The 25,244-nt window shown below is 37.2% G+C and overlaps 1 protein-coding gene across 1 annotated transcript in view; it reads left to right on the plus strand.

The window, feature by feature from the left end:
• Nucleotides 1-25,244, plus strand: part of COL24A1 (collagen type XXIV alpha 1 chain) — a 135,789-nt gene that overhangs the window by 107,637 nt on the left and 2,908 nt on the right. Inside the window, exons 41-59 of the mRNA XM_051625609.1 lie at nucleotides 208-261; nucleotides 1,198-1,254; nucleotides 2,906-2,959; nucleotides 3,995-4,048; nucleotides 4,155-4,208; nucleotides 6,396-6,449; nucleotides 8,076-8,183; nucleotides 10,628-10,735; nucleotides 12,231-12,338; nucleotides 12,426-12,479; nucleotides 12,774-12,836; nucleotides 14,011-14,064; nucleotides 14,559-14,594; nucleotides 21,020-21,055; nucleotides 21,170-21,196; nucleotides 22,270-22,335; nucleotides 23,062-23,230; nucleotides 23,983-24,092; nucleotides 24,920-25,135. Of these exons, the coding sequence (XP_051481569.1) occupies nucleotides 208-261; nucleotides 1,198-1,254; nucleotides 2,906-2,959; nucleotides 3,995-4,048; nucleotides 4,155-4,208; nucleotides 6,396-6,449; nucleotides 8,076-8,183; nucleotides 10,628-10,735; nucleotides 12,231-12,338; nucleotides 12,426-12,479; nucleotides 12,774-12,836; nucleotides 14,011-14,064; nucleotides 14,559-14,594; nucleotides 21,020-21,055; nucleotides 21,170-21,196; nucleotides 22,270-22,335; nucleotides 23,062-23,230; nucleotides 23,983-24,092; nucleotides 24,920-25,135 (1,482 nt within the window). The remainder of the gene's footprint in view (nucleotides 1-207; nucleotides 262-1,197; nucleotides 1,255-2,905; nucleotides 2,960-3,994; nucleotides 4,049-4,154; nucleotides 4,209-6,395; nucleotides 6,450-8,075; nucleotides 8,184-10,627; nucleotides 10,736-12,230; nucleotides 12,339-12,425; nucleotides 12,480-12,773; nucleotides 12,837-14,010; nucleotides 14,065-14,558; nucleotides 14,595-21,019; nucleotides 21,056-21,169; nucleotides 21,197-22,269; nucleotides 22,336-23,061; nucleotides 23,231-23,982; nucleotides 24,093-24,919; nucleotides 25,136-25,244) is intronic.

Consider the following 25,244-nt stretch of genomic DNA (forward strand, 5'->3'; position numbering starts at 1 on the left):
CCTTTGGTTTCTCCCTGGGCACAGAGCTTTTCCTGCACACAATACATTTTCTGGCTGGGCCCATTAATTTTGTGCCACATCACTACTTAGTATTATTAGCAAGGAGCAAAACAAATAATAGTAGCAAGTAGCTAAAAAAGAGTGGGGAAATAGTTATGTCTGTAATTATTTGTTTTGGAAGTAATATTGTTTCATGTGTTTCTTTAGGGTCACCAGGGTCCTCCAGGCCCCCCAGGGCCTCCAGGACCCAAAGGAGAAAAGGTATGAAGATGGATTATACTGTTTTACAGTTTGAGCCATTATAAAAGGAGGAAATGTCACTGCATGCTCTCTGTTTTCCACAGCATGCAACAAAAGAAACCCTTTGCAATATTTACTATTACTGTGAAAGAAAATGAAAAAAAAAAAAAGGAAAAAAAAGGGGAAACAGATAATTCAGAGACAGTGTTTCAAATTATGCCGTTAAAATGTTCTAGGTTTTAAAACACAAGGTACCCGTTTTAAGAAATACATTCTATTGTATCATATAGCACCACTGCCCTCAATGAGCACCACTGACAGAAACAATCAGTATGAAACCAGGTAACTATTTCCTTAGCTTTAAGCCTGTGACTACCCCCATGGATTTTGCTGAAAGTCCAACTAAGATTGGCAAAAGCCTGTGCTTAATAGAAACTTTTAGAGCCAGAGTTTTGCCTCAGTGCTGCTCTTTGATTGTCAAATTGACTTTTATTCTTTTAAGTCTCAAATCCTGCAAACAGATTTGAGTGCTGACTGAAGTCTGTGTGGCCCCAGGCAGGTACAGCGTTTGCCTTCATGAAGATTTGTTTGGAGTTGCACCTAGCAAAGAAGCATGATCTTATATTAGGGCCAGTTTTGCCATGAATATTGCTAAAAGACAATTAGTGGTTGATGTTATAAAAAGGTTCTGAGGGTTTTCTTAATAGCTGCCTTTGAGAACAAAACAAATACTTAGCTTTTTTAGTCCTAAATGTCTTTGGAACATTTAGGGCATATTAAAATGGAGTTACCATTCCACTGTTATCAAAACCATAAGCATCATATTCACTTTTAGCATCTATTTTTGGCATCTATTCAGTAGCTTCTCTACGTGTTTACTAGCATTCATGCATGTGTGCATTGTAGATGTGGTTGACTTTCCAAGTTAAAATTTTTTAATACTTATCTTTGTTTTAGGGTTATCCAGGTGAAGACAATACAGTCCTTGGACCACCTGGGACCATAGGTGAACCAGTAGGTCTTTCTTTCTCAAAAAAATTATACTAGGACCTCTCAAGGCAAAAGATAATGAAGGTTGTTTCTGAAAATTTATATTGCTGTTTCAGGAGTCAGTACCCTCTTGTAGAAAACTGTAGAATGATGGTCCTTTAATCCATAATCCCTCTCTGAAAAATGCAGTCATGTGTTCTTTTCTGCTTTACACTATGTGCCCTGAGTTTAATTACACTAATGCCATTAGACTATGTTTAGACCAGCACATTCTGGAACAGAATTTTATCCTCTCTGTTTATCCTGAATTGTACCTAATTGCTTTACCAACCAGAAATATGTTTTGACTTATTTCATTATCACTACAAAGCTAATTTAGCTGATTTAGAGAGCTGCATTTCGTAACTGTTTTTTAACTGAATTCATATGTGGGGTATCTCTCTGCAGCAATTACAAATGTGTCCAAAAAAAATGCTATCTCAAAATTTTATTAGAAGAGTGTCATGTTCAGAATTTGGTTGTGCCAGAAGTAATATGTCTACAGCTACTTCAGGTTAAGCTCAATGTGTATACCTTACCTCCCTCTTCCAAGGGCGGGACTATAAGACCCTGATGTAACTGAAGACAGTCTGGACTATGTTCTTAATTATGATAATGCACAAGAGAAGAAACTCCAGTCAATCCAGTAAACATGCCACGAGGCTGTTGAAACCTTGGAGAGTATACAAGCAGTTGCACAATAGTATCTATTGGTGGATATGCACCAGAGTGGCTAATCTATTCATTTGTGAACTGTAGAGATACACTGCAGTTAGTGAAGCCTGGCCATTTTTTCATTATGTGGCTTTACTTAGGACTGGTGGGGAGAAAGTCAGTCCCTTATTATTTCAGCTAATTGTTAGCTGCATGTCTTTCGGAAAGTCTTGGCCATTCTTACCTTCTGTGGGCCTGATTCCCCACCCCATCACTATTCCTTTGGCTGAAATTTGGTCCATTTGCTGCAAAGAGAGTTAAAATGCTGGGGAAATACTCCATTTCTTGTGGGCTGGAGTAAGAGCCTTTCCCTAAAGTAAAGCTAGGTGGTGTCTGAATGCAGCAGAAAGAACCCCATGACTCACAAAAGTCACACTATTCCCTCTGCTCCTGTGCAGTTCTCATAAGCGTGAGGTATGTTGAGGGACTGAAATTGCCTTTTTATTAGGACAAACTTCAAAATTAAAGTAGATTCTGAGTACAGCAAGTTATTTCAGAAAAGAACCCATTTTTTCCTATGTTGTCTTACAGAAATCATAATACCTTGCATGTCTTGAAAACAAAGTCTCTTCATTTATTTATGGAGATTTTTAATTCAGATATCATATATATGGGTATAAACCTGGCAAAGTTCTACTGAGTTCAATACATTTCATTTATGTCCATGTAAGATCTACCTTTTAGCTTCTAGTCTTCAGTTACAAAATATTTTAGACAGTTGCTACTGTCTGACTGCACTGCATTTTGTTTAGGAAAAAAATCATGTTTATTCCTTTAGACAAGCTAACTTTAATATTTGTAATCCTCAGTTCCGTCTACTTGGTTAGTCTATTTTAAGAGAAATCCCAGCTTTCTTTTTGTACTTCACTGCAACACTATTTCAGTTCAGCTGTTAGATTTCATTCTTTGTTTTTTTCTCTAGGGTCCTAGTGGTGAACGTGGAGATAGAGGAGAACCTGGTGATGAGGGCTACAAGGTAATAACTTTTTATTTGAACATGGCATGCTAGTCATATGTGTAGAGTAATATAGCAGAAGTATCATCTTCTCTCAAATGTGCAAAGCTGCATTTGCTGGTGCCTTGCTCTGTTGATGAGCTCTGAGGACACACTGGAGCATCTATCATATGAAGAAAAGTTGAGAGAGCTGGGACTCATGAGCTGGAGAAGAGAAGGCTTAGGTAATCCTAATGTCTATAAACACCTGATGGGAAGGAAATAAGACAAAGCCTGACATGTCTCAGTAGTGTCCTGTGACAGGACAAGAGGCAAAGAACATAAACTGAAACACATTAAATTCCTTTTGAATGCAAGAAATTCCTTTTTTTGCTATGAGGATGACTGAGCACCAGAACAGGCTGCCCAGAGAGGCTGTGCACTGTCTATCCTTGGAAAGACTCAAAACCTGTCCAGACATGATCCTGGACAGTCTTTTCTACTTGGCCCTGCTTGAGGAGTGGGAGTTGCACTAAATGATCTCAAGAGGTCCCTTTCAAACTAAACAATTCTATGATTCTGTAATACTGAATGAATGAACAGTTTTTCTCAGAATTTTATGCACTGTTTCTTTGTAAATCTAATCCTAATAATTATTCATTAGTTGTATTCAGTCTTGCAGTGTATACAGATTGGATGGTAACTCATGCTAATCACTGATGCAGTTTGTTTGCTGAAATACAAAAGAGACAGTCTTTGACATGAAACATGTTGTTTAAGTTACACAGATAATACAGATAGTAATAAATCAATGAACTGAATACGATCTGTGCTTACAGAAGTGCAGAAATGTTGAAAAATAAGCAATACCTGCTTGCATTTTGGAGTAGAGAATTTAAAAAGAAAAGCTCTCTAAAGCTTGATCTCAGGAGATCTGAACATACTTTATCTAGGTCATGTCAGTGAATCTGTGGCCATCCATCTCTTAAGATGGGCTTTGCAAGGAAATCTATAGCTCACTGATTGTGACATCCTGATTTACCTGTATTGCAATATCTTATATTTTCTGCTTCCCAGGGTCATATAGGTCTTCCAGGGCTTAGAGGACCTATTGGACAACAGGGACCTCCAGTAAGTGTTTCAAGCAAGTGAGATTTCTCTGTTGGCTCTTAACAGTGCATTTTCAACTGCATTCAAATTATTCTTTTAATTTATTTATTATATGATCTTTCCAAAGGGAGAGCCAGGTGAATTGGGAGAGCAAGGACCAAAAGGAGAAAGAGGTTCAGAAGTAAGTAGAAAAAAGTAAAGCAAAACTGCACTAAATGGAAATTTGTATGTTTTTACTGTTCACTGGCTCTCCTTGGAGAACTGTTGTATAAGGCTAAAACTCAGTGTTTGGGTTTCCTTTTTGTACTTCTAGGGACAATAAAAATATAGAGGGGAAAATTGCATAGTTATGTAGGATAGTAAATATGTGTTATTTGATAGGTAAGTGGTCTTACTTTGGAGTGATATAAAGCATTATGAGAGGCTCTTTTGTAAACATTTGAGTGATTTTCTATTACACTGTTAAACTTAATTCCTTGTGGCAAACTAGCAATAAAAGAAACCCAGGATTTTACTGCTCTGATCTGTAAATGTAGCCTCTGGTTGAATTTTCAGAGACCTAGAAATAAGGAATTTACTACAGAATAGTAGAGGAATAATGTCAGAGCAAGTAATAAAAAAGTTCAAAGATTAAATCTGTTCCTTTAGAAGTAATAGTTCATCTGGGTGGTGTGTTGAAAGTTGCCAAAAGTATTTTATATTTTCCCATGGGATTCATTTTATTAGCTTTTAAGATTCCAAAACATTTAGGCTAAAAGATTTCTTACAGTACCAACTGCCATTGCAACTTAAATTGAGATATTTTGTCTGACAGCTTTCCATAGTGCAATTCTCAGAGTTTAAAAATGTTGTAGCTAAATACAAGAACCTGCAGTAGATTAGGAATGGGGAGAAATGGTAAAGAAACATGATGTGAAGACATTGACAGCATGTACTCTAGCCACGCTCTCAGACATACTGTCTTTGACAAACGACTTGCAGCACGGGATAAAATCAGTCATTCCTCTGTCTTTCCCTTGGAGAGTATTTTCTTTGTATTGCAAATGGCCCTCAGATTTTGACTGCCCTTTGCAAATATGGAACCAATATCCAGCCTGGAGCAACCCAAAAGAGCCTAAAGGTTTACACAAAAATTTAAGAGTGCAAACGTCCCAACAATTCTTAGCTTCAGTGGCAAGACTGGTGCTGCACTAGCCAGCCTGACAAAGTCAGTCCCATAAACTGCAATGCTGAATCATCTGGGTTTGCATTAGATGCACTCCTGTCATTTTAACAAAAACAGTATCAATGTCTTTGAATACACACATTTGACTTCTGATTGGTGGACATTTTATGCCTGTCTTAACAAAAAGGCGTTAAATTAAGGAATAGAACAATTACAATTTGTCATGTTTATATTAATTATGAAACATTTACACTTACAATTAAGTTACCTTTTTCACTTTATTGCATGTTATGTAACATTGCAGCGTAGCAGTTTAGCATCACTTCTGCTTTAAGAGCAGTGTTTAAAATTATTAATCCAGAAAATCTGTGAAGTTTTAATCTACTTTATCTATGCTAACAAATGTTATGCTTGTCTCTGCTGTCCAACCCTGCTGGTTGTACCTTTTAGAAGTAGGATAAATTTCATACCATGTAATTGTATATTCTGTGAAGAGTATCCTATATGCAAAATTATCTGAGATGCTTTTGACCCATTCTGAGCTTTTATTCCTTGGTGCTTGGCCTCCTGTATCTCTGTTGTCTGCTGTAAGTATCACTTGGTTTTCTAAGAGTAAAGATTCCTAGATAGTCAAGACCAGAAAAAAGTCTGATTTTAAGTAAATTTCATCTTTTGTGTGCATCCCTGCCCATGCAGGGGGCTTGGAACTAGATGATATTTAAGGTCCCTTCCAACCCAAACTATTCTATTACTCTATGATCTTGGATAAAAGAATGTTTCCATATGTGACACTATTGTTTTTGAGTATTCTCTTCCACACACACTCAGTGCATCTCCATTGCCTACTTTTCAGAACTTCCCTTTTTAAACAGTACAGGAAGTGCCCTAACAGCATACTTCCTGGCAGAGGGGTGGCTGATGGAGAAGAAGTTGGCAGATTCCCTGTGGAAAACTTTTCAGGCTTATTGTTGTTGAGAAAGTTCTGAAAACTACACTTTGCCAATTGGGGAAAGGAAAAATAACATACAATTCTACCAAAAATATATTTAACTTCTTTTTGAAAAACTTCCTGCTGTCTCTTGGAAAGGAAATAATCAGGTCCAAAGCAAAGCAATGTGATTATGTATTTGAGGGGAAAAATTCTCAGCTCTTCCTAGGGGGCTGGGTTTAAGATGTCAGCTCACAAGTATTTGTAACTTTTAGGGACCCAAAGGAAAGAAAGGAGCAACAGGTCAGGCAGGCAAACCTGGAATTCCTGTAAGTAACAACAATTTTCATTCTATCTTCACGTGATAAAGCAAAGAAAATAGTAACTAGTAGAAACAAAATTGTTATGCCAGTGGTACCAGAAAGTCTTATGCTCACTCTAAATTACTTCTTATTAGTCATGAAGTGTAAAGGAACCCATACAAAAATAGGAATAATTTTTGAAACTGTGTAAAATAACATTGAATTATAGCCAGCACAAAGAAATGGAATGCAGCTAATATAGCAACAATGTCCTTACCATTTGTAAAGTTACTTAATTGGATCATTTTTGCATTTGGCATGTAGTCCATGTGCAAGTTATCATAATATATTGCACAGAGCTGTACTACTGTTTACTCCTGTTCTTTGAACAGCTGCATCTGTCAGAAGCCTGGATCCATATGTCCATGATGGATATGGCTGGCGGATCCCTTGAGGTTTACTTCTTTCTCTCACTTGCCCTGGGCTGAAATTTTTAATGCTCTTTCTTGAGTCACTGTAGAGAAGCTAACTTGTGTCCCTTTCTCCTTGAGGGAGAAGAAAGAGCAGGAAGCAGTAGGAGTTCTGTAAACATAACCAAGAACAAAACTCATAAAGCTATTTTGGTCCCCTAATAAATAATACCACACAAGCACATATTGTAAACAACTTTTACTACTTTACATCAAAACATTATCAGTCACCAGAGAAATGCAGCTGCTTCACAGAGCTTGTACCTGCTGGGCAGAGTGCTCTTGCTCTTGTTCTTGCACTTTGGAAGGCAAGGAGACTGTTTCTTTTTTGTAAATAATTGGCTTTTCCTTCTGGAGGACTGCATAGGACACATCATCGGGCAAACAAAGGAAAGGAGAGAAAAGCAAGACATAGGGAAAAGTGAGAAGGAGAAGACAGTAAATCTGAAACTTAAGGAAGTCTTAAAGCACATCCAAGTACAAGATGATTGAGCAGCCAGAAGTTAGAAATGAGATTAAGATGGCATGCTGCTTATATTCTATATGGCTGTTGCTAACTATATTTTTTCAAATTAGATGTGTTGTAGTTGGCATATTTTACATTTCTAAGAAATGCATTCATACAGAAAGAATTACAGAACTCCAAGCCTGTTAAGATACTGCATGTCAGCCTAAAGGGAAATGATTGTAAAGGCAAAAATCACCATTCCTTTGGTGTGTGTGACAGGAGACTTTTCCATGCAAGTATAGTGGTTTGTATGTATATTTGATATGTACAGATTTGAACAGCATGATTTTGCAAATGTGCAATACAGAGTGTTGAGTAAAATGAAGGCTGAAAACACATACGGTTGGGGTTTTTACAGGGTTAAATAGATTACTTTATTAGGTTTCCTTGCTTCAGCTTAAGAATCAGCTATCTTCCAGGCCTGGCAATCAGAGGGGTGAGTCCCGTGGTTTCAGCTGAAGTTGCTCAGAGCACACAACACAGCAAGTCTAAGGTTAAGCCAATAGCATTTTAAACCAAACATTCTAACTCAGAGTCCCCTCTGTGAGTGTTCATCTGTGTCACTGTCTCTGTTGTTATGTGGGGTATAGGAAATACAGTGACTGAAATCTAGTTCTGTGATGGTCAAGATGAAGATAGACAATAATGCTGTCTTTTATTTTATTTTTTCTGAAGGGAAGACCAGGACTAACAGGGCAGAAAGGAGCAGCTGGGTACCCTGGACCAGAAGGCATTCCTGGGAACCCTGGCAAGCCTGGCCTATCAGGGAAGCCTGGCCTTAAGGTCAGTTGCTTTCCACCTTGCCCTTCTTTATGTCATTTTGCATTACAGATTTTCTAAGGTCAGGATATTTAAACAGAGGGTTTTCTCAGTTCTTGAGCATCTTGAAAATTAGATTCTTTGTTTTCTTTCTCTCTTGCTCCTGATATTCTGGCCAGGATTTAAGGTTAGCATATGGGAAGTATGATGTGAGAACTGTTTCATTAGCCTACTTTAGTAGTGACTACAACAAAGTGAAAATGCTTTCTTAACGAGAGGAGCTTCACAGTTGTGTTCCTGAAAATGAGCCATAGACTAAGGCTGTTTCCTCTCAGGCCCTAAAATAATCCCACATTTTCCTTACTGTCTTTAACGTGTAATCTGTGTACCTACCTAAGCAATTCTGAAGCTTTGCCAGAAACCAGTGAAAAAGAGTATTAGGTATCTGAGGTCACTGGGACCATTCTTGGAAACAGGTATTTTGTCTATCTGTGCTTTGCTGTGGGCCAAGAGTGGTGACCTGCTGCTTCTGGGAACAGTGACACAGCTCTTCGCTTATTCACTCCAGAGAGTGAATTCTCTAAATTCCTTTAGTTGTTCTCATTTATGAAAGTCTGACCACTTTGATTTGGGGTATGATATTTCTCAGTAGTTCTATTTAGACGGACTGGTAATTGTTATAAAAAGATGCCAAGTTAGCTTTGGTGTTAGGAATTCATCAAGGTGGCTCTATTACAAGTATGAATTTGCCCATCTGGTTGAACAAAGAGAACATTAAGCAAGTTACCTGTAGGGGGCAGATGTTCCCTATTCGAGCCTCTCCAGCTTCTGCGAATGTCCTCTTTCACGTACTTGGGAGTTGGATTTAGAAGTATCACCCCAAAGAATTCGTATATTTTTGCTTTTCAACTCAAAATTTCATCTTTCATATGAAAAAAATATTTAATTACTCCATATTAATAATAATGTTAACATTATATAGTAGCATTACATTTTGTAACAAAGAGACACGTAACTAATTTTTGCCACAGTAAATAAAAAGAACAAAACTTTTGCTATGTAAGTTTATCAGCCTATTGGCTTTAAGCCACAGTACCATATTAAAAAGCTCTGAAAATCACATTTAATATAAAAATCCTGTTTCCTATAAGCCTTTTAATTCTATGGATGCTTAATAGAATGTCATATGAAATAAGAAAGGCAATGTATCTGTATGTATATATTCCTACAAAATGACATCACAGAAATATTATTTTGGATGGTAGCAAATTTCCATTTAATGTTTTTTAACATCAAAATTGGCTTAACTCCAGGTGACATATTTTTGTCTTTAAAAATAGTTGCTTTTATTTATTGTCTGATGTTCTCATACTTTTTCATAACAAATGTTCTGATCTGTCTAGATGTGGTAAAGGTATTGTATATGAATCCCACATAGTGTACACAGTCATACTAATGTTATTTCTATGCCTGTTAGTTGTAAATAAGCATGTTGAATTTTTAATGTTTCTGTGGAAAAATAGTCTCATTTGTTTCTTGATATGGAGTTCCTTCTTTAAAAAATTAATACCATGAATCTCAACTATATTTTCAGCTCATCTGTAATGAATGAATCTAGCATCTTGTTTTCATCAGAAGGAGCTCCTTATTGTGAGCTCAGAATCCTCAGACACTCACCCAAGAGCCATATCGAGAAGTCATCTTTTGTAATGGAGATTAATGCTCACTTCTTTCAGTTAGAAAAGAATTAAATACAGATCAGCATTAAAGGCTATTAATCTGAACATGTAAATTTTCAAGCTTGGGAAAAAAATGTAGGTCTCATGTTAACTAATCTGTACAATTCCCTGTGGAAGGTAAAAGTAGTCACTGGTATTTCCATGAGTGCTTCCATATATACTTGAATGCAGTCTTCTGTGGACAGAAGATTGCTTACTGTCCAACTGGGCAACTATTCCTATCTGGGAGGATTCTAATAGGGAAGATGCATTGCGTAATCCTAAAGAGGCAACTGATTCTCTTGAATGTTCACAGAAGTCTTTGTATGTCTAAGTAGATGATTCCACACAAATGATAACATGATATATTTAGGGTAGGACAGAAAAAGGTTTAAGATAAACAGTGAACCAAACAACTGCAATGGGCTATGGCATTTGCTTTGCTGACAGTGACTCATTCAACAAAAAAATAACTTGACTCTTCAGAAACCTCAATCCACCCCATGGTTTAAGTCCAGGTAACTTTATTGCTAAGTATGATGGTGCTTTGCTTTTGGAGTATTAGCAGAAATCCAGATTATACTACTGACCACTGTCTTTCCATGTATTTTGATGTACTGCCAATGTGTGTCCATATCTGCAGAAAGCATTAAGTGGCTTTGACTGATCCTATGTTCCATGTCTCTTTTAGCATACAAAGAAAAAACATGTTTGGCTGTTCTGTTTGTAATAAATTATTTTCAATTTAAGGGTAATAAAGGAAACTCAGGCTTACCAGGTCTGGCAGGCTATCCTGGAGCTCGAGGTCCCAAGGGATTGCCAGGCATGCCAGGGTCCATGGGAGCACCCGGACTAAAGGTACACAAACAGGATCTTGTTGTCTGAGTACAGTGTTATTAATATTGCTTAGACTTCATACTGCATCCAGTGATTGTGGAACCACTGTGCTACTGTTAATCATATGAGTAATTGACACCAAAACTTATCTGAAAGGTGAGACTGCAAGTCCTGCTCACCTTGTTTCTCTGAACTGTAGTTTGAAAACAGAGTTCCCATCCATCTGGATGCTATTCCCAACTCCATTCAAACCACTTTGTAGTTATTAACGATTTAGGGCCAAATGTTACTTGAAATTTTAAACTTCTGTAACTGCTAAAACAGTCTGGATTATTTTAACATCTAAGCAATCTATTAGCAGAGAAGTACTGTAATTTTAAGCCTGAGTCCCAAGGTTGGAGGCTAACAATCATGGCTGGGATGTTCATTTATCATAGGACTTAAACTGTTCTTGTTCAGCCTTGTCAGAAAGAAAGAAATCTGAGAGTGCTCCATTTTCCAGGCAGTTCCAGGTACTTGACATCAGCATATCCTCACCTTCTACCAATAATATTAGATGAATTTCAGTGGTAAAAGAAGCAAAGAATGGAAACATTTCAGATAATTTTCTCCATTTAGAATAGAATTTTTAATCTAAAATCATGATTTGCAGAGCTCTGAGGTTTTACTGGTAAGCAGTTTTTAAAAGCTCCAGTGAATTGAAAACTGACTGAGGAAAATACTGTCTGTTATCTTTTAATGCAAATATTCTAGTATAAACTATATTCACTATTTGTAGTGTTTATTGCCAGTGCTACCAGTCTGGGTTTTACTTCTTTGTCTAGACAATGAGCTGTAGGAGGTAGTTCCTGCTCAGAAATACTTGCAATCAGAAAAAGACAAGGAATAGGTGAGGAACAATGGTTACCACATTGTGAAAAATAAACAGTAAGAGTGCACATACTGAGTCAGGCCAAAAGTCTGTCTTTGTTAGAGCAGAAAAGTAACACCTAGGAAAGAGCATAAACACAAAGAAGGTGTATATTCACAGCCTTAATTGCAGCTCAGTAACCTCCTGAGCTAGACATGGTTTCTATGTATTTGATAGTCCTCAGAGATTTTACTTTGCATGAACATGTCTAGTTTCCATTTGAATAGATGTAAACATTTAGTCTAACAGCAAGGAGTTCCACAACTATACTATACCTCGCTCAGAGGATTACTTTTTAAATTTACTTCTAATCTTCCTGTTCTGTAATTCATTTTGTGCATTTTAGTTCTTGCACAAGGAGATACCATACTGGAAATTATCCAATATGTATGTTTTTTGCAGGTTTCTGAGTCAAGGAACAGTCAAGTCATATTTGCAGTTTAGTGAAAGTATTATTATTGAAAGTATTCCTGATGGAAATAAAATTAATAGAGTAGATTTATTTCTTAGAGAGAAAGCATGTTCCACACTTCTGCCAGGAAACCAACCTTTATATTTATAACAGTCATAACTGTAATAAATGATACATTATCTTCCTATTCACAGGGTGAGAAAGGGCTTCTGGGTCATCCAGGAAAGCGAGGCAAAAGAGGCCTTCCAGGATCACAGGGTGACCAAGGACCAGCAGGAGACTCTGGGCTGAAAGGACAGACTGTATGTAATCACAGCTGTTGATGCAAAACAAGTAGTCCAAGAGTTACTATCATGAAATAGTAATAAGGATGTCTGGTCCTATTACAGGGAGAAGATGGAGATCAAGGTTTGATGGGGTTTCAAGGATTCCCAGGTCCAAAAGTATGTGCTCATTCTTTTCTGTCAGATCTTAAGCCTTTTACAGAGTGAGAACATCAGGAAAGCACAGATTTAAGCAGCTTTAACAATATTTTGTCTAAATCAACCTGAACTGTTGGAATGTTGTAGGGAGAACTGTGTACTCCATGTCCAAAGACAAATGTTCTGGGTCAGTGCCCTTGGTATTTTCACTGTTACTGCTCTTAGAAATGATCTTATTTCCACTGATTACAAGAGATTGAAAGAAGTAGATAGCTAATGTTCATGTTTGACTAAACTGTTCCTTTGCATTTTCAGGGTCCTGCAGGGGACATTGGCTTAGTTGGAATTCTGGGCCCAAAAGGTCCAACAGGCCAAGCTGTAAGTGTTTCACTCCATGACAGAGATAGGATAGCTTGCAAGTGACACATTTTTAATTTTGGGAATCTTTTTTCTTATTAACAAGGCTGGAACCCTCTAGCCAAACCTTTCTCTCTGAGACTTTGCTTGTACTGGCACACCGCTCTAGTTGTAACGTGGGTACAGGTACACAGGCAGAGCTGAGTTCTCAATCTTGAAAGAAAGAAGCAAGCTCTGCTGGTGAAGTGTGGCTCCCCTAGTATAATTTTATCTCCACAAATATCCTTATCACTGTCATATCTCTGTTGGGGTTTTGCATTCCCTTTTTTCTTACTGGCAACTACACTGGTTGTATAATTGTCCTGCAGAAAAAAAAAAAAAATATGGTTGAATTTTGTCTGCAGTAAGACACAGTGGTGCTCAGGCATTATTAATATGTAGTGTTTTATTAATAAGTAGTTTATTTTTAACTATAAGGTTACTAACTTGCATTAGCTCATCCTTCAAGACACCTTCTTGATGGCATTCTACTGCACTATTCACTAAAAATGTAGAAGCATCTTTAGTATTTTGTAATAATGGAGACTGTACATCCAGCTTGCAGCATCAAAGGAAAAAGGGGAAAAGTGGCAGCATGGAAGGCCTTACTACAAAACATTTTTATCTTATTGCTGCCATTCAGTCATAGAACTTAATTAGCTCAGTTAACCAGATGCAGAGGAGCAGCTTCAGGGTCTGTTCTAATAGCTATTTTCTTCCTCTAAACATTTCTGTACAAGATAAACACTGGGAATGAGCAATGTGCTCAAAATGAAATGGAACAGGAAGGTAACATTTTAGTAGTACTTACTGGCAGCCTTACAAGAGCACTGTGGGCAGTAATATGCTCAAGATATAGCTGATTGTAGCTCAATAAATACGTGGCCTTTGGTAATCAGTGTATTTAAGTTTCCACTGGTGGTAGAGCATCAGCTTTCACATAAAAGAATGTGTGTGGGCTTTCCAAACATAATTATTACTAATTATTAAAATAACTACTTTCCTGATTTTGTAGCAATGTGTGCTCAGTATTCATCATAATCTTTTGGATATTTGCCAGGACTGTGTGCTGAGCAACTTCAAATCAGGACACATCACCAGGGTTTTCTTCATGTGGAAAACATGATGTACTAATAAATCCTTTGCTTGTTTACAGGGATATATTGGCCCTGCTGGTCAAGAAGGCATAACAGGCCCAGCTGGCAGGCCTGTAAGTTTCTCTTTCGCATATTTTGGTTATTTCATCTACCCTTAATTTTAATAATCTGTTTTGCAACTGGAAACCTTCTCATGTTTCCATTTGCAAACAGCAGCTAGCAGGACCATCTTCGTATTTTACCACACTGGTGAGTGAACATGTGTGACTCCAGCATCTGTGATACATGCAAAAAAAAACATGAAAAAAAGAAGTGACTAAAAAGTCAGTACAGCTGATTGACAGGGAGAACACTGACAGAATTACTAAGAAAAAATGTATTTATAATCTGAAAAGTCAGTTTTCCACCTAGGGGAATATAAAGATGTTATCAAGTACTTTATATTTCTAACAGTACAGAAAAATTAAAGCCCCAGAGTTGTAAATGCTTCCACAGATGAGACTGGACTTTTCATGTGAGCCCAATAACTCTCATGGATACTGATTTGCTTATTTCAGTCTAAGGTGGCTAGAAAGCAAATTGGATTAACAGCTTTTCTTTCTTACAGGGACTGAGAGGTGAAAAGGGCACAAGGGGTGAAATGGTGAGATGAAACTACTTTTGTGCATTCATTTTTTGCCTGTGTAAGAAGTGTTCCTATGTTACTCTGAATGTACTTCTACCCTCACAGTGTTCTGAATGCCAGACAGTTGTGTTGTGCTCCTGGAGAGTGCTGGCCCAGAAAGCTTTTTGCATGAGTCAAAAGTCTGACCTTTTCTTGTTGAAGTTGACTTATATAAATATGCCCAGTGAGTGTGTGCTGCCAGGCTGTGTGCGCCCTAACCATCTAGCAGTCCCAGTTCAGTTCTAAAAGAAAAATCCTTTGTCACATTTGTTGTCAATGCTCTAGTCTCTCACAACCCAGCACACATAATGCATGTTCAAAGTCTGTATCTTGTCTAGAGAGGGAGAAGTTCAGGGGGAGCCTAGGGCTCAGGATGCATGTCAGTGCAACATATCCTAGTTGTAGTGGCTGTAGGCAGCACTGATAGGTTCTGAAGTTGCTCTTTCTTATTTTTCAGTAAGAAACTTACATTAGGTTTTGTACATCAATACATGTTGGATTTTATTTTTTATATTGTGTTAGAGCTAGTAAAGCCTCCAATTGATAATGGCTATGTGAAAAGTCAGTGTCAATTTATCATATTGACGGCAAATATAAACACAGTAATACCTGTGACACTACTTTATATGACAGGTTTATAATTAGTTCCTTTTCCAGTAACTGGCCAATGTAATCTTGTTCCTGTTGCTCCTACCCTGCCTTTCATCCCACTTCAAACCATTTAGTTTCACTTGTCTTACTGTATTTTCTTTTTAACAGTCACCTATGTACAATTCCAACCTAACTGCCTTATGAAAGCTTTGAAAAATAAATCAGAAATCTTAAAAACTGCTTAAAGAATTAAGGCTTGGGACTAAGCTTACTGTATGTGTCTTGAGGAACTTTCCTCTTTGAATCTAATTCTCTTCAGAACATGCCTTTCTTAGAGTAAGAGAAAAACCAGATTCTTAAGTTGTGCTGCTATTAACTATCTTAACTGTCTTCTTCTTCTGTTAGTTCATAAAAATTGCTATGATAGCATGGAGCTAAAAATGGTAACACTTAAAAGATGCTAATAAAAACCATCCAAAATGGTGAACAAGAAACACTCCTTTCCATTATTGGTGCTGGTGTTGAAGCAGTTATTTCCTAAATAAGTTCTTGAATTCATCAAGATGAACTCATATCCTAAGACTGACTTTCAGAAGAATGTTTAATTTTAAATCATAGTCAGTGGCATTAGTTTATATTCTGTAGCCAGGAAAAGGATTTATTTCCAACTGTTTTCAGAATCAAAGGAGAGAAAATTATTTTCATCAAACTATGTATTTGCAGCTTGAACTTCTACCTTTAAAATTGATACTGGCATTCTTCCTAGAATCACAGAGACTTTAACTTTTTTGTAGCAGTCCAAGTTTTAGTTACAGTTTTCAGTCTATCAGAGATAAAGTGTTCCTTATTAGAAAAAAATATCATTTTATCCCCTGAAAAACATGGAATGTTAAATCATATCTCCTTGTTGAAGTCAGTGGTGAACAAAAGTTCAGGTGCTGTAGCTTATTTCTGGAGAAAAACTGATAGAGGCAGAAACAAATTTGTATAAAAAATTCATTGAAAATTATTTTTCAATTCAAAATATTGGTCTCACTGTGATTGAAACATAAAGAAACATGAAATAAATTTTGGAATATTGTTTCAGAATTCTGACATTACTGAAAGTGGTTTTATTTGCTTAACTTTATGTTTTTGTTTTTATGTCATAGCATGTCACATGAATTATAATCATAGAATCATAGAATGAATTGAGTTGGAAGGGACCTTACAGATCATCCATTTTCAACCCCCTGCATGGGTAGGGACACCTCCCACTAGATCAAGTTGCTCAGAGCCCCATCCAGCCTGGTCTTGAACACTTCCAGGAATGGGGCTTTCACAGCTTCCCTGGGCAGCATGTGCCAGTGTCTCACCCTCCTCACACTAAATAATTTCCTCCTAATGTCGAACCTAAATCTTCCCTCTTCCAGTTTTGATCCATTAGCCCTTGTCTTCTCACTACAAGCCTTTGTAAAAAGTCCCTCCCCAGCTTTCCTGCTGGCCCCCTTCAGGCACTGGAAGGCCTCTATAAGGTCCCCCCGGAGCCTTCTCTTCTCCAGGCTGAACTGCTCCAACTCTCTCAGCCTGTCTTCATAGGAGAGGTGCTTCAGCCCTCAGATCATCTTCATGGTCCTTATCTGGACTTCCTCCATGAGCTCCGTGTCCTTCTTATGTTGGGGGCTCCAGAACTGGACACAGTACTCCAGGTGGGGTCACACTTGAGCTGAGTAAAGGGGCAGAATCACCTCCCTGCTGGCCATGCTTCTTTTGATGCAGCCCAGGACACAGTTGGCTTTCTGGGCTGCAAGCACACATTCCAGCTCATGTTGAGCTTCTCATTCACCATCACCCCTAAGTCCTTGTCCTCAGAGCTGTTTTCGATCCATTCTCCACCCAGCCTGTATTTGTGCTTGGGATTGCCCTGACCCAGGTGCAGGACCTTGCACTTGGCCTTGTTGACCTTCATGCAGTTTGTACAAGCCCACTTCTGAAGCCTGCCGAAGTCCCTCTGATGGCAGCCCTTCCCTCCAGCGTGTTGACCTCACCACACACTTAAGTGTCATTGGCAAACTTGCTGAGGGTGCACTCGGTGCCACTGTGCATGTCAGCAACAAAGGTGTCAAACAGCACTGGTCCCAATATCTGTAGATCGTAGGACAATCCAGATTGTAAGGGATCTCAAGACGTTTCTAAACCAATTTCTTGTTTAAAAAAAGGATCAGCTTTGAGATCAGACCATGTTGCTCAGGGCTTTATTCAGCCAGGTCTTGAAAATCTCTAGGGATGGAGATTGGATAATCTCTTTGGGCAGTGTGTTCCAGTGCATGACTATCCTCAATGTGAAAAAAGATATTCTATGATATGATATATGGTATGATATGATACATGATATGCTATGCTGTGTCATGTATCAGACTACTTTAATGCAGGATGTTACTAGCCTTTACCCATTCTGAGATATGGTGACATAAAATAAAAATGACAAAAGTGGTCAGGGAAAGCTTAACATTAAACTTTTTGTTAAAAATACTTCCTGTTTCTTAGAAATTTTTCAAATGTCGGGGAAAATATGGAAGTCCTGAGGATTGTTAATGTTTTCAGAGTTAAGCATATGTATCATTGCAAGTAAAACCAAGGACTCACTGTATTAGTAAAAGACTGAAGTTTTGGGCTTTGAACTTCTGGACTAGCAATGAAATTGGGTGATTAAAGATCTAAAGAGCACACTAAAAGTAACTGTTCTAATCTCGCCTTTTGTTATTATGAAATGGAATTAGTTTTCTCACTTATATTCTGATGTGATCAAAGTGTAAATTAAGTAGATTTGTAAAGGTAATCCTGTACATTCCAGTAAAACAAATTAATCCACGAGAAGTGTAATTTAACCTTATTTTGCTGCTCTACAAGAGAAAGAAAGAACATTTATAACATCTTTACAGGTTTTTCAACATACTCTGTGCAGTGTTATTATATTTTCAAGATTTGTAAAGGTAACTGATAAATCCCTGTGAAGTTACAATGAATTTAAGAAATGTAATATCCCCAAAAGTAGTTTACTATTGTTAACAAATAGCACTTAATATTTACCTTTTTTTTGACACAGTTTTTATTGGCAAGAAGATGGTGAATCCAGACAAACCATTTTTGTCTTTTGTAAAATACCTTAAATCCATTGGAGCGGTGCAGTTTTTATTTTTAACTATTCAGTTCTATTTCAGAAACCACTATAAATATGAATTGTTCTCATCCCAAGACTTTTGAAGTCTTAAAATTGTTACGCATGCCAAGAACATAGAATATGAACTGAAGCACTCAGTCATCTGAAAAATCCACTGGAATGTCTAAATCTCAGCACCCAGAACAAGGATGTCTATTCACCAGAGAGCAGTGGTTACTTAGGGAATAACTGTTGAAGACTTTGTGCCTTGCCTTGACTTGGTATTTGCATGATCAAGGCTTGACCAAGATAAACAATTATGTCCTTACACTGTCAAATTCATTGATGGAGATCTTTTTCACACTTTCTCTTTCTTTTTGTACTAAACATACTTCACCAAGCATGATCATACAGTTCAGTAATGTATTCCCGTGGGATTTAAGGTATCCTGCAGCAGTCTTAACAGCACCTGAGATGCTGATCTGATTAATTAAATGCGGCTGTTATCCTTCTCAGCTGGCACACAACAGTGTAGCTCTGTGAAACCAGTGGATTTGCAACAGCTGAGGGACTGTGCCAAAATAGTGAGTGCCATCTCTGCAAACTCATATCTCATCAGTTCTGTAATAATGAATAGCAACGATAATATTTGATGCCTATTTAATAGTAATAAGATTTAAAAGAAAATGTCAAGCTCACCAATAATCAAACTCAGAAGAATGAAGGGGAGGTAGGTACTTGACACAGAAACCAGAGTTTTCTATATGGTAAAATTATTTAGTCCAGCATCAATCACTAATGTCTTTTAAAAATATCAGTAAATATTTACCTAAAAGATAGCTTAGCATCTCTTATATAAGTACAGCTGGATTAAACATAAATAAATAGGTCAGAATGCATCAGCTGAAAAGCTGACAATATTTACAGCCCCTATAGCTTATGCCATTGAAGTCCTCTTAGTTAATTATCAGAATACCATCTCCCTAAACACCTAGAAATAATTTCAAATTTGGTTCTCCCCTATTCTCTAAAGAACATATGTCAAGCATGTGGGTGTCAGTCTCAAATGTAATTTGCAGTCCCTCAACATAGCCATGTTGGTATAGATCTGGTGGTTGGAATTAAGTGATTTTAAAATATACATTAGTAAATGTAAGATTGAATCTGGCCTTTCTTTAACCATTTCCAGCCACTCGTGTCACTGGCAGCTTGAAGTTCATAGAATCATAGAATTGTTTGGGTTGAAAGGGTCCTTAAAGACAATCTAGATCCAAGCTCCCTGCATGGACAGGGACACCTCCCATAGAACAGGTTGCTCAGAGCCCCACATAACCTGGCCTTCCACAATTTCCCTGGGCAATCTCTTACTGTGTCTCACCACCCTCATAGTGAAGAATGACCTCCTAATTTCTAAGTTCAACAGTTGTAACATGCAGTGACACACAGATCTTGCTGTGAAATCTCATAGCAGGAATACTTATTACTATATTAAATGATTTAAAACTTAATGCCTCTTAGACTAGATCAATTTCTTAATATTTGTCAGCATGACTGTGTCAGATAAGATTACTTCTCATTTGGTAGAGACTTAGTACTAGTGTGATTATACTGATGTAAAAGGGCTTTTGCTGGAACAGCTTATTGTGCTGAAATAATTGGTACAAGCAGCTTTGGCTACAGATTATTTTGCTTAAATCAACTCAGTTATGTTAAAAGGTTTTACTAATACTTGGTGCAGGTCTGGTCTGTGCCTTTCATTTCTTCTTCTCTTCTGCTTGCATTAAGGCACTGCCACCTATTCTTCTCCTTGTCATTGTTCTTGCTATTGTTTATCTTACAGCAGCTCCTAGAGGCTTTGAGTGTATAGAGACTGAAGAAGAGAATCTAGCAGAAACACAAGTATCACTGTGTATTAAGGACTATTCATTATCATTCCATCCTAATGTAAATAGTTGTTCAAATAAAGGATAATTCAGATGGAGTTAGTGTTTTTGGGAGCATTCCTGTCCAACCCTAAGGAAAGCCTAAAAATTGTATTTAAGACTACATGCATTGTAGCCACCGTAAGCTAGGGAAAAGCAGCTGTTCCTTCTCCTGCTCTCTATGTCACTGCATCATCCTACACAATAAAATAATGCCACTTATGATGAGGAAATAAGGCCATAATATCTTTAATATGAAGGAAGCCTGCAATATCACTGTTCAACAATGTATATAATGTATTCTGGCTGAAAACTGACACTGCTAATAAGTGGAGCTAATAAATGCCAACCAATACTCATGGAGTAAAGCACGTATTTTTTTTACAAGTACCCATAACATTATTTTCAATGCTTTTATGATCATTCGTCCTTTGTAGCACTTGCACTGGCAACATACATATAACCCTGGCAAAATGTATAGTATATTAGTAGTTTGTAGGACTTCTAATGTTCCCTTAATATCAAAAGTAATTGGATAAACAAGTAACTAGACACCTCCACGGTTCTAAAAGAAATATTTCACATTAACAAAGTATGGTATTTTAACAATAGTAACTAGTAATCTACAGGTTTGCCAAAACCAGTGTCACATCTTCTTCACTGTACATACATTTGTGATTTAAAAAAATACATAAATATAAAAATAGAGGTGTTAATTTATAACTATTGCATTATATCTCCTTTTCTTCTAGGGGCCTCAGGGACCTCAGGGACAGCCAGGGCCACCTGTAAGTGCGTAAAAAACATGCCTTGTTTTTTGTTTGTTTGGTTTTTTTTTTCTGTTGTGGTTGCATTATATAAACATGTGGAGTTCCTAATATCTGGTGTCTCCCATTTTCCAGGGACTTCCTGGACCACCAGGACCAAGAGTAAGTTCTGTAACAACCCTAACCTACAACAGAGTCCTTTTTTGAAAGTCTAAATAACAGGATCTTCTTCAAATGCATTGTTTGTTCCATCACTGCGGATGAAGTGAAAATACACTTTTCTGCAACTTCCATCACTACAGTTAGAACATTTTTTGAACCTTCCATCTTACACTGTCAGCTCTGTTCTGCTATGCTGTTGAGACTTCAACAGGCAACACTCATGGACACGCTCATACTTTCAGCATGGATTAATTCCATCATGCTCTGAAAGGTTTTTCTCCTGTTCTGCATTTGAATACTCCGAAAGGTAGCAACAGAAAATACTGTGCTATTTCTGGCACAGGTTTTCTCCCTCTCTCTCTCTATATATATATATATACACACACTGTGCTAGTTAGGACAGATGCAGTATCTGTATTATCCTGAACCTGTAATGATATACGTAATCTGAGAAAAAATTGCAAGGACTAGATGCTTGTGTGGGTGACTTAATTATTTAAAAGTAAACAAACCTGTTGTCTGGGTCTGGTACATATGTCACACAAAGTGCAGAGAATGAGGATATGCAAGAAATGGGCTTCTTCCTTCAGGGGCTTGTTTGTCAGTCTTGGTATTTGTTCCTGCACCATGAAGACTGCTTTGGATCCATCAGCTGCTGTGGCTGATTAAGATATTCTCTGTGTGCTTCTTTGTAAACAAATAACACCTTTTCACATTTACCTGGACTAGTTTTCTTAAATATATAAATTACATAACTAGGAGGAATAAGTTGGGACATTAGTCTTTAACAATTATTGTAGTATCTTTTTTCCAGGTTCGAGGAGTATGATCTTTAAATTAGATATGGGTGTACTAACAAAAATCAAATCTGCTTTTTCTGTATGCATGCTTGCATTCTTTGGAAATGGAAGGGAGGGTCCTATTTTAAAAGTAAGTGTTGTAGACAATTATTTTCTAAAATAACAACATAATGAAGCTATCATATATGTTGCTACAGTGCTCAAAGAAGTTACCACCTGCATTTTAGAATACTCCTGTTCATCTTTTTATATTCTTAAATATATTTTTTTCAGAAACAAGTGGACATCAATGCTGCTGTTCAAGCTTTGATTGAGACAAATGCTGCATTGCAGATGGAGGTAGTATGTTTCGGTGTATTTACATTGTCATATAATTATAAGTCTATTTTTTGAGGACAGAACAGGGCTTCTTTGCAAAGACTTGCTCTAAAATGAGTAATGGATATCAAGTAATTACTGCAGAATATAATTAAACATGCTAGGGTTTATAGGATACAATTGAAATAGTTAAGAAAAAAACAGCAGTATTTCTACATAGCAGTGTTTTTATCATGATTGGTAGTAGTGGAAATTTACTGAATGCCAGACATAGACTGTATCTGTTCAGCCACAGATAATGATAGTGGCATTGAGGCCTTGATCCAAAAAATACTGACAAGGATGTGGTCCCATTGATTGCAAGAAAATTCCATACAGGTGTGAAGTCAAATACATTCATATATGTTCTAGCTTAAGCCTAAGAATAGATTTCACTGTGTAAAATCTGAAACTGCTAATTATGCTTTTAAAATGCTGATTTTTAATATTTTTTTTAATCTGCATTTTTATGTGAGTATGTCATAATTATGTATTTGCATGGTCTTAACCTGCCTGTAACTTCATTTCTCTGATAATGTTAATAAAATGTACTGATTTGATGATTGGAATATGTTATTCTTGCCCTGTTTCATGCGGCTGATTGCATGAATTAGAAATACTTTGCTTCTGCCTGGCTATTTGACTTTTACTGCATCTACTGTTGTGACACTTCCTTGTGGTAACACATTTGCTAATGGCCCTTGGCAGAAATACCAGAACACTGAAGTAACCTTTCTAGATCACAGTACCGAGATATTCAAAACGCTGCACTACCTGAGCAACTTGCTGCACAGCATCAAGAACCCCCTGGGCAGCCGGGATAACCCCGCACGCATCTGCAGGGACCTGCTCCACTGTGAACGTAGAGTGGCAGATGGTAAGTGTCCACTTCCATTAGAGCTTGAACACCAGGAGGCTTTCAAGTGTGTTGCTTCTAAATGTTACTTTCTACACAAACATTTAATGTGTAGATTTTGTATTATATTCTGTTGAAGTATGCCTGTCACAGCTGTCTTTATTTAAGATAAGTTTTCTGAGTTTTAAAGATAAAAATATGTAGCTAATATTTTACAGATATTAGAGACAGATATACATATATAAAGTAAACAAGTGTCCAGAAAATTGGAAACTGAATCCAAATTAATGGTTCAAAGTTTCCCAAGTATATATAGCTAACCTGCAATGAATTTTCTGTGAACTAGATTCCTAATGAGAAAATTGTATAGAATAAATTACCATTGTCAGATACAGTGACAGTATGTCCCAGAAGATCCTGAATCAATTTTTCAAATAAAAAATAATTATTTAAACCTGTAATGTCAATACTGTGACAAAATTCAGTTTCTGAGTGGCTAATAAAATAATTAATACCTATAAATATCCGTATTAGCTAAGAAGGAAACGGAAAATTAAGTTAGAGGCTACAGGGAAATCAGTACTTTGTGGCATATATAAGGACAGATCAATTCTTTAAGACTCTAGCAGAGATAAACCTAACCCTTACTAGAACTGTGGTGACTGTGGTGATAATATATCTAAAACTTGCCAAAAAGTATGAATATTTTAGCAAAATCTGTAATAACAATTATATTTTGGTTTTATTTTCTATCTGGGATCATATACTAACAGGAAAATACTGGATTGACCCAAATATTGGATGTTCTTCTGATGCTATTGAAGTTTTCTGCAACTTCACTGCAGGTGGTCAGACATGTTTAACACCACTGTCTGTGACAAAGGTATGCTTTGCTTCTAGAGAGACTGCATCTGTGCTGCAACTCTGAACAAACTAATGCTTATTTAATTAACTCCCGAAGTTATGTTAGAGTTGACGGCTTTTTAATGTGCATCTTTGTGGAAGATCATTATATATTCTGTTAAAGAAGTTACATATTTTCTGGAGACAATGTTTGTTAGTGTAGTTTTCACTTTGTTCCTTTACCTTCCATGCTGACAGAATTATTTTGGTTTATACTTTTCTATACAAGGCATAAAAATATGCCTGAAGTGCTTCTAAGCTACATTAGTAACTCGTTACTCAGGGCAGCTAAGTGTAGAGATGCTAAGGTCATTGCAATGAGAGGGAAGAAATTTATGACTACTTTCCAACACTTAGCTACTTATCGATGTCATTAGGCAGAGATTGGTTTCCTTTATACCATTAGTCCATACTGTTCTTTAAATGTAGTTCTTAAACCCTTGGCAACAGAAATTTTATGTTTGTGGACTACACTATAGTCACTGAAGAATATCAGAAATACCATAAAGTTCCCATATGCATTCCTACATTTGGGAGATCCTCAACCATGTTGTAAGCCTTCATGTTTATACTGAAGTTTTGAAAATGCCCTAAGAAAGCTTCTGTTTACAGTAATCTGTATCAGAACCTAATAGCTCTCCTGAAAAATACAGGTCATGCCTTTTGGCATTGATCCCAATGTATAGACATTGTGTACATGCTCCCACCCCCAAGCACCACACCATATGCATGTGTCCCCTTGTGTTGTTGTGGCCACTCAGCCTAGTCCAGCTCCAAGTCTAATGAGGCGTTTCTCTTCAACCTTAGCTGGAGTTCGGCGTGGGAAAAGTGCAGATGAACTTCCTTCACTTACTGAGCTCAGAAGCAACCCATAGCATCACTGTTCATTGTCTGAACACACCAACATGGGGATTAAACAAAGCAGGCGGCCAGAAAACATCTGTTAGCTTCAAAGGATGGAATGGTCAAATATTTAAAGCAAATACGCTGTTTGAACCAAAGGTGCTTATGGATGAATGCATGGTAATTACCTTTTAGCACTAGAATTATTAAAACAATAATGGAGTTACTGTTTAGACATTATTAACTTTCTGCAAATAAATAACAGCCACTTAGATTCACATCCCTTGAA

Source organism: Apus apus, chromosome 7 (genome assembly GCF_020740795.1).
Source record: "Apus apus isolate bApuApu2 chromosome 7, bApuApu2.pri.cur, whole genome shotgun sequence".
In the NCBI taxonomy this organism is placed as follows: Eukaryota; Metazoa; Chordata; class Aves; order Apodiformes; family Apodidae; genus Apus; species Apus apus.